Raw genomic sequence first — 12,746 nt, forward strand, 5'->3', positions numbered from 1 at the left:
GATCCGACTTCGTAGAATAGCAACCCAAGTCGCTCGACCAAATCGAAGTTTGCGGCTCTGCTGTTTGAATCAGACTTTCACCGGCGGTCATCCTAGAAGGGACAGATTGTTTAGTTCCAGTCGGGAGGAAATTTAATTAGCCACCCTTGGTAGGTTGTGAGAGCTAAAGCGCCTGCTGTTGAGGGGGAAATGGCCTTATCGACTTGTTTATTTCGTCTCTTGAGTGAGATTCTGATATGTCCAGAGAGAGCCTTCTTATATACATCGTGTCAAGACTCATGGTCGCCATACCTCCTCGATGCCAACAATTTTTTCCCTCGATGGTTTCAAGGGTGTTTTCTCTTACTGGTGTTGACATTGCCCAGGATCGGCGGTAATAACCAATTGTCCCACCTGCAGCGCCGCATTTGCGCCCGACAGCCACTTCGTCATCGTCCCAGGGTTGGCCTTCCCTTTCCCCTGCTTAGGCTCTTTAGAGTATGTCAAGTCCTTATCCATGGGCATGGAACCAGTCCGCACCCTGTGGCCAGTCATGTACGTGTTTGACACATCCTCTACCACATTGTCCCAAGTCTGTGGTACTTTCCAATGCACGTTGCCCGTCTCGGAGACGAGAAAGTAGGTGTCCGGTCCGTAGGCGTCCAAAGAAAGCGTTTTCATCTTCCCACTCGACGTGAGCAGTTCCATCAAGCCTTCGTAATTCTCCTCCAATCCGTGCGGATACCATGTTCCATCATCGCACACAATCACATAGCTTTCATTGACACCGAACTGTACTCTTCGTGGCCTGCGCTTCCAGCCGTCGTGACATAGCATTTTTTGGATCTCCGCCGTGAAAGAGGCCGGTACATTGTCCCACCGACAACTCTCTGTACACCAAGCGAAGAAAGCGCCTTTCGGCCCCAAAGATACGTTGAGCGAGCCGTCGGTGAGGGATGATTGATTCTCGTGCATCCATTGGAGGAGTGAAGGGTATGCGCCTCTCAAATTCTCATCGTGTTCTCCGTTGTCCCAAATCAAGAACCACGATCCATTGTCACCATACGACACATGATAAGGCTGTGGCTCAACGATTTCTTCTTTCTTATGCGACATGGCTCTCTTCATACTGCTGAAAAACTGATGACCTTCAAGAGGCGGAGTCTCTGGTTCCGGCTTGTTGGGGTCCGCATCTGGGAGAAGCTTTTTGGACTCTTCAGGCGAATTTTCGGACCATCGCCTGTACAAGGGTGACGAAAAGAAAGAGCTTTCATCTGGGCCGAAAGAAAAAAACAGCTTGTTCTTCGGCTCTGGTGGTGGAACAATTTCTTTCTTGCCCATGATGCGACGGAGTACCGAAGTACCTACATGTACCTATGTTCTTCTCCGGAGGTCAATTTTGACCTCAATTAGCGCCCTCACTAAGTTCTCTAAGCGCGCGGCCCTTTGCTTCTGGTGTAACTTACAGTACTTCCATCCTTCCTGCATGTGGCTGAGTACTGGACATTATCTTCCTGGTGGTCAGCTCATCTGTCAGGGCAGTGTCTCGAACTCGCCTGACGACAAATGCCGGAGTAGTACGTGATAAGCGGTGTGCTAGTCACCACCAATGGAGAAGACTATGTCCTTTCCGCCCGTAAAGAAGTAATCTTATCGGCGGGCGCCTTTCAGTCCCCTCAGCTTCTCATGGTATCAGGCGTGGGTCGCAAAGATACTCTGCAAGAATATGATATTCCGTTAATCGCAAACCTTCCAGGGGTCGGCCAGAACATGTGGGATCATGTATAGTTTAGCATTTAGCGTATTCAAAACCGTCTGGAATGCTTGGCACCGGAGATCTTCACACCACACATCCAAATTCGTACTGTAGCATAGAAATCTCTCCGCAAAATTATTCAATAACACTGCCATCGTTAGTATAGGTCCTAAATGAAAAAATGAAGCTATACTGAAGTCTTAGCGTGTTCCTCAGCCTTCAGTTACCTGTTTCTGAGCTTCTTGAGCAGAGGCTATTTCAGTAGTTGCGGGGGGGTAATTAGTTCTTGCTGCGACGGCGGCGGTTCGGTGGCTGCTGCGTTATTGGTGCGTTCGGGAGGTATAGCTGAGGTTGTATAGCTTCAAAATGGATTAAATGCGACTATTTGCGATGTGGCTACTTGATTTGAATGATTTTACGGAGAGATTTCTGTGCTACAGTATGAATTTGGGTGTGTGGAAAAATCTCCGGTGCCAAGCATTCCAGACGGTTTTGAATACGCTAAATTGCGTACCGCGTTGAGACCATTACAAGTTCCAGACTCATACAGTATGCCGCTCAAGCAGAATTTGACTACAACTTCGACCAAACAGGTCCCCTCACTGATTTCGGATTCATCTCTTTTTGAGAAACTACCCAAACAATACCGGGGCAGCTTCTCGTCCGCAACTGAAAGTGTGCTGAACCAATTCCCCGCTGATTGGCCTGAGATGGAGTATATTGGTGGTGATGCTTTACACCGGGTACAATACCAATTTCATGACAGCGGATCTTTCGGTGGTATCCTCCGACGCCTACCGCATTTTGATTCATACGACATGTCTTGAGGGTATTTGTACTCCTCTGACATGTTTCCCGCCTCAAGTCTCTGCCTAGGGAGGAATGCTGACCAGGAATGCTGACCCAGAGGTCTTGAAGATGACGGTTACGAATATGCTTCGATAGACAGTGCTTTGGTTGCGCCTCTATCACGTGGAAACGTTACCATAAATTCTACAGACACAATGGTACGTACACGTCTGAGCGATTTCTTGCTAATACGTACCACACTCTGGAATAAGAAATGTTCGAAATCGAAAGCGAAAGCTTCGTCCTCCTCTTTGTGCTATTCCCAGAAAGAGCAATACTGACATCCAAAATTCCATAGGACCCACCTCTCATCAATCCAAATTGGCTCACAGCTGAAGCAGATGTTGAAGTAGCCATCGCTGGCTTCAAGCGTACAAGGCAATTCTGGGCAAACATGAACAACATCACAATCGGCGAGGAGTATCTACCAGGTAGGAATTCAATTCCAACCCTGACTCTGACAATCCCACACCACCCTAAGTCTACCCTCGTCCTAACTCCTTACACCAGGTCCCAACGTCACGACGGATGAAGAGATACTTGCGTTCCTTCGTCAGGATGCCCTCGAGCTGTGGCATGCTTCCGCTACGTGCGCTATGGGCAAAAAGGGTGATCCCATGGCGGTTGTCGACACGCATGCAAGGGTGTTTGGTGTGCAGGGTCTGAGAGTGGTAGACGCGAGCGCTTTCCCATTCTTGCCGCCAGGTCATCCTCAATCGACAGTGTACGCGCTTGCGGAGAAGATTGCTGATGATATCAAGCGTGGCCAGTAGTTTGAAGGAATGATGGTGTGAGTAGATGATAGATTCGATCTTCTGAATGGTGCTTTGTTGTGACCTTGACTTTTTTGATGCAAAAGTGAATATGCCGTAGGGTATAATCAGCATTGTTGCTCAGTGCGATCTCGACGAAGCGCTCACTGGGAAAGAGCATCTAATGTCCGATCGCAGTACGTATGAAGGAATCAGGATCATAAAGATATGATCATTCAAGTAGGTCCGGAATTTCAGATAGAATCGAGCAACGTCTCGTCAATGGGGGTTCCAAAGCGCGAATCTTATTACGCTTGACCTTCGCCTGTGACCCCAGAAGTATCCCTTAACGGTATCTCTTTCCTGAATCGTGGCCTTGCCAGCCAGTTTTAGATGAATTTGCACGGGATAAGGAATTTTCTTCCTTGGACCACCTCCGAACGATCGCTGAGGTCAACCAGGGCAGGCATCCACTGCTCCCTTTTGCAGTAGTATTCCTCGAATTTGGCTTCCCACCCGTGCAGATGAAGTGCCGGCCGGTACGTAGGTATTCCAACATCCGGGAGCCAAAATTCCAGATCGGTTCCTCCGTTTACCTCGATGCACTCGGCGTTGACCGTCTTCTCGATACCGAGCGTTCTTATCCTCTCGAAGGATTTGGCTCCCATGCGACGTGTAAAAGCGTGTGTCGTATCTTCATACTCGAAAATGAAGGCATTCTCCGCTCAGAATATGTGATGGGCTTCTTCGTATATTTGATGGCAGGCGCGGAGCAAGCTCAGAATGTCACTGGCAGGCACTGGGAGCTGGATATTAGGGTAGACGCCGTTCCGTATAGGAGCCATGACATCGAGGTGCACACGTGGAACAGACCGCTGAGAGAGGTAATCGTCACGGGGATCTTGACGCGTACCGATAAGAGTTTTCCAAGTTCTCGTAGGAAAAGTGTGTGGCTCCCGGGGACTCCAAGCGGAGCTGAATTCTGGTGCAACGCCATCATAACAGAGTACATGGCGATATATGTTAAGGTGTATGTCTGCATGCAACTCGAGAAGAGTGCGAGATGTCGTACTGATATCTAGACTTCGGCGTAAGTCCTTTGTCGGACCGAGAAGATGTACTTTAGGGATTTTATGGTACTATTGTCAAACAAAACGGCAATGAAGATCTGGAGAGCGAAGCGCAAGCACACTTATCCTCAGTGAGACGCAGGTGGAAAAAGTTCTCTTATTGATCCGATAAGATTTTCCTGGGTCTTTCTTGGCTCTCGAATTCTCCGTTGAACAGCCAATAGCAATACGTGAACCTCTACCTTTTGCTGTTTGCTCTGGCTTTTGCTGTCAGAATGGATAGCTTCGGTTGCGAATGGACCGTCTTCGATTCAGACTTGCAATCCACCTAGATGGATCGCTCATTCCTCGCAAAGCTAGCAGGTGGGAAGCTCAAGAGAGCTTGCATTTTCCGACAGCAATACCTGGAGTCCTACTTCCAGCCCGTCTACCAAATCTTCAATCAATGCGAACGCTGCAATTACGCGTACTAACATTGCTAGCTCACACAAGGGTCGCACTCGTCAAAATTGATAGGGCAGAAACCACGTCGTTCCTTCAACATCATATCTCTCATGCATTTCGTAGGCGAAACAAGGCATCAAGGTGTAGCTGAGTAACGAGAGTAAGCGCTTATGCAAGCCACAGGTGCTGCAAGGTGAGCATACAGGTGCTTCGTGCGGAATTGGGCCGCTGCGGATCCTTGTTTGCTGCTGAGTAGAAGGGATTGGTATAAATGGTCTCCATCATCGTTACCCAGACCATGCATTGCAGTTACACTCCGTCGTCGAGCCACTCAGGCTGGCGATTATTACAAGCCGAAAAAAGCTCGTACAAGGCGCGCTAGTTAGCAGCAGGGCGTGGTTCGACGTCTTGGCGCAGGAACTTAGCTTGTTGCCATTGTATGCACACATGGTGCACAAGGTGGGGAATTCTTGGTGTTGAAGAAATCCCACACACCTGTTACTCGTATCTATCACGCCCCCTTTACAAAATTCAGACTGTACAATGCTTATAATAGATTTGGGCATAATCAGGAAACAGGCTAGTGTCGGACTACTTTGGTTTGACAATATCCCGTGGATAATATTAGATATTGAGCTTTGGTGTTGTAAGAAATCTATGGGACGTGTGGAGGTAAGAACAGCGCTAGTCGCAGCCCTAACCCTGTCTTCTAGCGGGGGACCCTACAACATTGATGTTGTGTAGAATCTTTGTTTGGCACCTCAAGTAGCCTCGCGGGTACCAGAAGAGACCGGATCGATACTTATGTAGGTTGAACTGAGGGGACCTCTTTTGGGCCTAGTAGCGCTATTGCGCTCGAAGCTGGGCTCCAATCTGCCCACCTCCATGCGGAGTACAGCATTTTTATATCTACTCCGTATCGTAACAACGTATAGAACCATATCCTTTTCGCACTGCGGATCTATAAGGTACCGCATAGTGACCTTTCAGTTAATACCCAACTCTCGATATTATTCACGCAATCACAAGCGGAGTGCAACATCGTGACAGTTGTGTGGGATTTAAGCGCCAAGGAATTCAGCAAGAGACCAACCCGATCAATCGATGGAGGTCTATACAAATTGGCTTCATGCTGGTTTATAAATAGTCTCGGTGATTTATAAGCTCATGCTTTCACCAACGCGAAATGTTCGTGATGAGAGCTGCAGAAATATGCACTTCACCCCATTCGTGCATCATCCGCCTGCATGATCCTGCCACAACACTACTACGCCACGCAACAATGCAATGCAAACCCACCACCTTACAGAGACAATATCGAAAGTAGCTCAGCTGCAAGAACTTTCGTCTCAATCCTTCGACATCATATGACCTACCCTACTCAGGCTCAACATGAACCCTTCCCCGCCATTTCAGTTCTTCATTTTCAGCAGAAACCCCTTTTTCGATATTCATCTCTTCACTGTACGACTGGCCCGCCCAGAACTAGAGTCTCGGATTCTGAACATTTTTCAGTATGGCTCCGCAAGCAATCAACTGGGCCATCTATAACAGCCTTCCTCCGGCGGAAGCCCAGTATCAATTGGCACATGTCCACGACAGCAAAAGAAAATCAATCGCCACTGCATATATCATATGTGTTCCTATCATCTTTCTTGCCGTTACGATGCGCTTCTTGTCCAGGCGCATTGGTCGAACATCGTATGGAGCCGATGATTGGATTATGGTTTTGGGACTGGTATAATATTGTCCTTCACTCGTACCAGTGTTCTAAGTAATCGATAGGTCCTGGTGATTGCGGACAGCACTCCATGTCTATTGGGTACGTTCAATCCTCTTGAGCGGACGCTCTTACTGATGATCCAGCTGCGTTTGCTTACGGAGGCGCACACCATGCGATCCTGATGACCGAAAATGACCCAGTCAGTTTCGCAAAGGTATGTCCTTTGACCGCCTCTCTATTAGCCAAGCTCCCTTGCTGAGCACGAATTATCAGAGTGTCTTCGTAGGAGAAATCCTCTATGCCCCGACCATCGGTGTCGTCAAAATTAGTACTCTTCTACTCTTTGCTCGGATCTTCCCAGGCCCGAAATTCAAACGCATGCTTTGGGCTGTCGGTCTCTTCATATCAACATACTCCGCCGTCATGGTAATCACGATGATTTTTCAGTGCAAGCCAGTCAACAGAGTTTGGGACCCTACCGTCAAAGCGGACTGTATCGACATCAGTAAGGTCTGGATTGTCATGGCCAGTATGAACGTGTTGACGGATTTCCTGCTCTTATGCCTCCCGCTGCCGCAGCTGTGGAAGCTTCAGATGCACCGCGAAACAAAGTTACAACTGATTGGCATATTCAGTATCGGCAGTTTGTCCGTGCCCCACATCCCTTGACAGAGGCAATAGTGGTTTGAAACGCACCCGCTGACTGACCGCTTTCGCCCAACAGCGCCACCGTAGTTTCGATCTACCGCATCCCGCAGCTGCGTGGATTGTCTCTGTACTCGTACGACCCCACCTGGGCCGACGTCGAGCCCTCTCTTTGGTCGGTTGTTGAAGTCTCCGCTGCCATGCTGGGTGCGTCCGCCATCACATACCGTCCTCTGTTCAACTGGATCTTTAGGAAACCATCCTCCTCGCCGGAGCCGGAGGGCAGAGCATCGCCAAGGACAGGCGCCACCAAGTCGTCCATTGGCAACATTCGGACTAGATCGAGATCAAAGACAGGTAGTGATATCAAGATGCAGGCTCTCAACGTCTTCCACCCATCTGTCCCACAATCGATCCACAGCTCTCGGATATCTGGAAAAGGAGATGGGTTCTGTAGAATCCAGGATTCGATAGACATTTGACAGGTCAGGCAGATATTAGCGAGGTGAATGGATCTTTTCCTCACAATTTGTATTATATCTCGGTTTGCGTAGGCATCGCGAGAGGAATTGCATCCTGCGTCTCTACGGCCCTAGTGAGCGCTGTCAAGCTCGCCTTTCTCCCTTCCACTCACATCAGCGTCCCCTTTTCTTCTATTTTCTCCCTTATCTCCGCCTGTCCAGTTTCTACGCTACATTGCAGCTTCGCGAGCATCTCTCGCCTGAAGTCTCTCGAGCACCAACATGTTCATTACAAGCCATGCCACGCTCGCATTCCTAGACGGTGTTCGCGGTTCACGTGGTTCCATTCAGCCATGTAGTAGTGTATGTCACAGTACCATTGCCATTGGCCGTGGTCGTCGTCTGGGGCTGAGAAGGTGGGTCATACAGCTAACTGCCGGTCGAGGATGAGCTGACGAATGCTGGTGCGCCAAGGTGGCCTTGACTGCCACTGCTAGTGCCAGAGTAACCAATGCCGGACATGATGGTGAGGTGGTAATGAGGACTTGCGAATTTGACGTAGGGATGAAGTTGAGTTCGTGTTATTTGAGCAAAAATTGTGGAAAAATTGAGAATACTAGGCTGTGACCAATCATTGGAGAAAGATAAGAGCCGGGCTGACAGGCGATAGGGAAAAGCTCGAAGGTATCAGAGAGCATGAAGGCTTTCTTGAATAATCTTCCCAAAACCCCTTGGGATGAACCATGGCACATCTTTACCTTCGACACACTCGTCGGGAGCAGTATTGATCGGGCGTAGCACGCCTCATCTCTTGTGCAAAGTTTCGCCTTCGTAGCCAATAGCACAACACTACGTGTCATGCAGCCTCGCTGGGCGCAGTACTAGTCAGGCGTATCACGCCTCATCTCTTTTGTAAGGTCACGCCCTAGTAACCAATAACACAGTATTACGTGTCAATGTAACCTGGTCGGGCGCAGATGTGCAAGGGCTCTGCCTCATGCAAAAGCAGGTGGGTATATCCACTGCGATAGACACCTGCACACTCACATTCAATCATTGCATTCTTTGTTTCTGCCTTCTGTTCTTCATGGACGAACTATGATATTTGAAGTCTATCGAGAGGACCAAACAACACAGCGGCTATGGCCTCGTCAAGCGACTCGAGTCTTTTCGATGGGGGTGCGGATTTCGATTGGATAAAGTACACCACCCATAGACCAGCCTACTCCTCTTCCTTCTACGACCGCATCTGGACCTATCACCAAAGCCACAGCAATCACTGGACCCTCGCCCACGACGTTGGCACAGGACCCGGCAATGTAGCCGAGGTTCTCGGCGCACGCTTCGACAAAGTCATAGCCAGTGATCCCAGCGGATTCCACACGGCCGTTGCGCGGAGACGTCTCGCAGCTTCGAATGTGACGGTCGAGCAGTGCCGTGCAGAAGACCTCGTCACTCTGGTGGGACCCGACGGTCACGGCAAAGCAGATCTCGTCACTCTTGCTGAATGTATCCCCCTGATGGACGCTGAGCGGGCCTTCTCTGGCTTTGCCGAGTTGCTCGGACCCGGCGGCACCCTGGCCATCTGGTTCTATGGGAAGCCAATCTTTGTGGGGGAAGGACAGGAGAGGAGCCAGCAAATCTACGACCGCATTGCTGGGAAAGCTTTTTCGAGAATCTTTCCCATCAAGGGTACGATCTGGCAACAAGCGTTTACGGTCATGGCATCTTGGCTCGATAATATCGGTTTTCCATCGGAAGATTGGACAGACGTAGAGAGGACTAAGTGGAACCACGACAAGCCATTGTGCTTTCTCCCGGAGGAGTACTTTGACTTTGAAGTCAAACACGAGAACTCTGTCACTGCTGACGAGAAGGTGGAGGAGCGTGTCGACCGTGACTTCTGGGCTAAAGAACATTGCGGTGTGGACTGGGTGGAGGGATTCATTGACGCGCAATTTCCCTGGAAGTCTACAGATGACGAGATCGGCGCTCAATTGAAGCCGATGTACAAGGAATTGGAAGAGGCCATGGGAGGCCAAGGGTCGAAGACGAAGATTGCTTGGCCTGTGGCTCTAGTCCTCGCTACTAGGAAGTAGACGAGGCATCATATATAACTCGAACTTTGGAAGCCCACTTCGCGTCCCAATTGTCGAAATGTGTCATCCTCAGGAGCGTGAACAGTCGTGCTAGTCACCGTGGCTTTGTGCTGTTCAAAGTATCTCTATCCTTCTGTCTCTTTGAAGCTTGCCTCCGAGCAAGCGGTCAGCAAGGTCAGCATAGACTGAAGACCCTACGAGGCTTCAGCCTGCAACCCCAAGGCATTTCATGGGACCTCGGACCCCTCTGCCTTGACTGAGTCGCCGTGAACAGTGACCCAGTCTCCACGAAGCTGCTGTTACGAATCACTCTTTTCCGGTACCGATTCCTGATCGTGCAAGGGAGTTACTTTTCCATGCTTGAAACCAGCAACTTCGTCTTCCATGGAACGATCGTCTTCCGAGTCGTCACTCAAGTCATTCAGAAAATTGCAGACGTCATCCTTGATGCCGTTGCCAGGAATCATAGTATCCTAAACACCGGTTAGCCATCAGCCAAACGAAACAACCGTCCTTGTCCCTCACCTTCTTCAAAATGTGAATCGTGGGCAACGTTGCGCTTGCGGTCGTTGATGGTATCACGCTAGGATGTGTCAGCATGCTTATTGAACAGCCGGAGAACAGGGTTTTCTTTACCTTGAAACAGACTACCTGGTGCCCATCCACTTCAGGCACATTATGCGCGACAGGACCACCAGAGCCATAATGCACGACCGGTGCATATTGCCAGGACGATGTGTAGGCCGTGGCCTCTGCCATGATTTTGTGGCACTCGTAGAAAACGTCCACCGCACCGTTCTTAGTATAAATCTCCTTCTGAATTGAACAGTCAGCAATGGTTCATGTCCTGCTGCTGCCAAACCTTACCAAGGCGGAGAAGAGCATGTCTTTGCCCCTATTGCTGGATTGATAGTAGTAGAAAATGTGGTCTACCCTCGATGCATACGGACGTGGCGAAGCCACCAAAGGCACCATAGGGTCCCTTTAGCTCTTTTTGGCTTTCGTGGATGCAGCAGAGACATTGTGCCTGCGTTTTTCTGAGCCAGACCTTGGATGTTTGGCCAGATGCTGGTGTTGGTACCATTCTATGAAGTGTCCGGGGTATCGCCGGCGGTCGTATGTGTTTCTTGCAGAGAGATTGGGAAAAGAAAATGGTGAAGAGGAGCGGTCGAACGGCTCTGAAAGCTCGTGCTGCTAGTGGCGTCGAACACACACAACTACAACACGACCGTGAAGCAAAAGGATTCAGACCAGTGAAACGGTTTTCGACAGCCAGGCTAGTCCCTATACGGGACCGAGTCACAGGAGGGGCCGAGATCATTTTCTTAGACCGGGTATACCAAAGTCATCATAAAAACATGCTCAGTGCTCAAAATCGTTACCTAGAGCCAAAGAAACAGCGTCAGGATCTTCTATCTGACGCCGTTTGTTAGATATCAATGCTTCCCTGGAGTTTTTCCAGAGGTATACGGTTTTTGTGTAACACAGGACGCGGCGTCTTGCATATGTCAGCAGAAGTAACACACACTTGACATGTTGTACAGCCTATCGCTGCAGATTTTCCTCTTTGGAGTACCCCAAACACCGAAGCGCTCTTTTCGCACCCGACCTTTCATCAACACACAAGCAATCCCCAAACATCTCCCATCATATTTATTACAAGGTACTCACCCCAGCACATCTCACACGTCTCTCCAGCCAAGCCACCACCTCCTCCGTCCCACCAACCATGCCCCTCCTCGAAATCGAACAAAAATTCTCCTTCACCCTCGCCAACGCCGCCATCTTATCCCGCAAAGGCGGCTTCCCTCCTTTCAAAACCCTCGGCGAATTCCGTTCGCAGACCTTCCGCGACACGTATTACGACTCGCAAAACAAGCTCTCAAACACGGGGCTCTGGCTCCGCAAGCGCCACCTCCACGCGGACCCTGCTCACCCACACACACCGTCACCCGGGGACGCTCCGGTGTGGGAAGCCAAGCAGAGCATGCAGGGCGGCTCCTTCCTCCGTTCCACGTTCTCCGAAACCCGGGACCGGAGCCAGATCCTCGAGCTCGTGCGCTTGCATTTCCCGGATCAGATTTCCGGTTTCCGGGACGATTTCGGGCTGGATGCGATTGCCGGGTTCGAGACGCGGAGGCTCACGCTTTTGGCCGACGACAAGTTCACGGTCGTGCTCGATGTCACCGATTTCGGACACGTGGTTGGGGAGGTGGAGCTGATGGCTGAAGATGCGGGGGAGGCTCATGCGGATATTGATGCTTTCTTTGAGGAGTATGCTTGGTTCTTTGACACGTCGAACCCGAAGGGAAAATTGACGGCTTACTTCGAAAAGTTCGGGTATCCGAAGTGGGAGACGTGAAGGCGGGTAGGCTCTTGTCCATAGACTTGTGGCGGGCTGGATCAATGCGAGCGAAGAGACATGGAAGTCGGCAATGCACGCTGATGGACTCGCAGTTTTTGTAAACTTTGAGAGGAATTCTACCGGCAAATTGCCAGTCAGATATCGTAGCGAGACACAAGAATGAAAGTTGGCTGCCGTTGGTCGAGAGCAGCAATGCAGCGTGAAAGGTCTTGGGACGAACCCACAAGACACATATTCGGCTTCCATGCTCCGAGACCATTGTTGTTCGCATGGAAGGCCTCCAATATTTCTCCGCGGAACGACGTAAAGCAGCCGGAAAGCAATTCAACCGGGCGTGCCATCAAACCACCACGGTCTTGTCAAGCATTTCAGGCGTCAAGCTTAGCTTGGTACACATCCGAGTTGCACAAAATCGATCGCGCGGGAGCGAACCTAGCTCGCATGATCCACTATCCTCCCCTTCTGGACAATGAAGAAAAAGCAGTCACGCTGGGAGAACACTCGGACGTTGGAAGCGGCTCGCAACTCAAGGGTGCAGACATAACGGGGCGGAAATACGTCAAGGCCCAGCAAGATATGGAATTTGTGAATCTGGATGAGGCT

The 12,746-nt window shown here is 50.1% G+C and overlaps 6 protein-coding genes across 6 annotated transcripts; 4 read left to right on the forward strand and 2 right to left on the reverse strand.

Moving 5' to 3' along the window:
* Window positions 1–342: 342 nt before the first annotated feature.
* HO173_008976 (uncharacterized protein) lies at window positions 343–1,320 on the reverse strand (the record flags this gene model as incomplete). The annotated part of the gene is made up of 1 exon (XM_037310872.1): window positions 343–1,320. The coding sequence occupies one exon, from the start codon at window positions 1,318–1,320 to the stop codon at window positions 343–345; it is 978 nt and encodes a 325-aa protein (XP_037162188.1).
* Window positions 1,321–2,286: 966 nt separating this feature from the next.
* HO173_008977 (uncharacterized protein) lies at window positions 2,287–3,357 on the forward strand (the record flags this gene model as incomplete). Its single annotated transcript, XM_037310873.1, has 4 exons — window positions 2,287–2,515; window positions 2,654–2,742; window positions 2,883–3,015; window positions 3,095–3,357. 4 exons carry the CDS (start codon window positions 2,287–2,289, stop codon window positions 3,355–3,357), a joined length of 714 nt encoding a protein of 237 aa, XP_037162189.1.
* A 3,009-nt stretch (window positions 3,358–6,366) lies between these two features.
* HO173_008978 (uncharacterized protein) lies at window positions 6,367–7,700 on the forward strand (the record flags this gene model as incomplete). Its single annotated transcript, XM_037310874.1, has 5 exons — window positions 6,367–6,588; window positions 6,636–6,672; window positions 6,717–6,787; window positions 6,847–7,220; window positions 7,298–7,700. The coding sequence occupies 5 exons, from the start codon at window positions 6,367–6,369 to the stop codon at window positions 7,698–7,700; spliced, it is 1,107 nt and encodes a 368-aa protein (XP_037162190.1).
* Window positions 7,701–8,821: 1,121 nt separating this feature from the next.
* Window positions 8,822–9,778, forward strand: HO173_008979 (uncharacterized protein; the record flags this gene model as incomplete). Its single annotated transcript, XM_037310875.1, has 1 exon — window positions 8,822–9,778. One exon carries the CDS (start codon window positions 8,822–8,824, stop codon window positions 9,776–9,778), a length of 957 nt encoding a protein of 318 aa, XP_037162191.1.
* Window positions 9,779–10,077: 299 nt separating this feature from the next.
* HO173_008980 (uncharacterized protein) lies at window positions 10,078–10,663 on the reverse strand (the record flags this gene model as incomplete). The annotated part of the gene is made up of 3 exons (XM_037310876.1): window positions 10,078–10,251; window positions 10,304–10,594; window positions 10,646–10,663. The coding sequence occupies 3 exons, from the start codon at window positions 10,661–10,663 to the stop codon at window positions 10,078–10,080; spliced, it is 483 nt and encodes a 160-aa protein (XP_037162192.1).
* A 266-nt stretch (window positions 10,664–10,929) lies between these two features.
* Window positions 10,930–12,140, forward strand: HO173_008981 (uncharacterized protein; the record flags this gene model as incomplete). Its single annotated transcript, XM_037310877.1, has 2 exons — window positions 10,930–11,179; window positions 11,455–12,140. 2 exons carry the CDS (start codon window positions 10,930–10,932, stop codon window positions 12,138–12,140), a joined length of 936 nt encoding a protein of 311 aa, XP_037162193.1.
* Between the last annotated feature and the right edge of the window lie 606 nt (window positions 12,141–12,746).

The sequence above is a fragment of the Letharia columbiana genome, assembly GCF_014066305.1.
Source record: "Letharia columbiana isolate WasteWater2 chromosome Unknown Sc0000036_s0, whole genome shotgun sequence".
NCBI classification, from domain to species: domain Eukaryota; kingdom Fungi; phylum Ascomycota; class Lecanoromycetes; order Lecanorales; family Parmeliaceae; genus Letharia; species Letharia columbiana.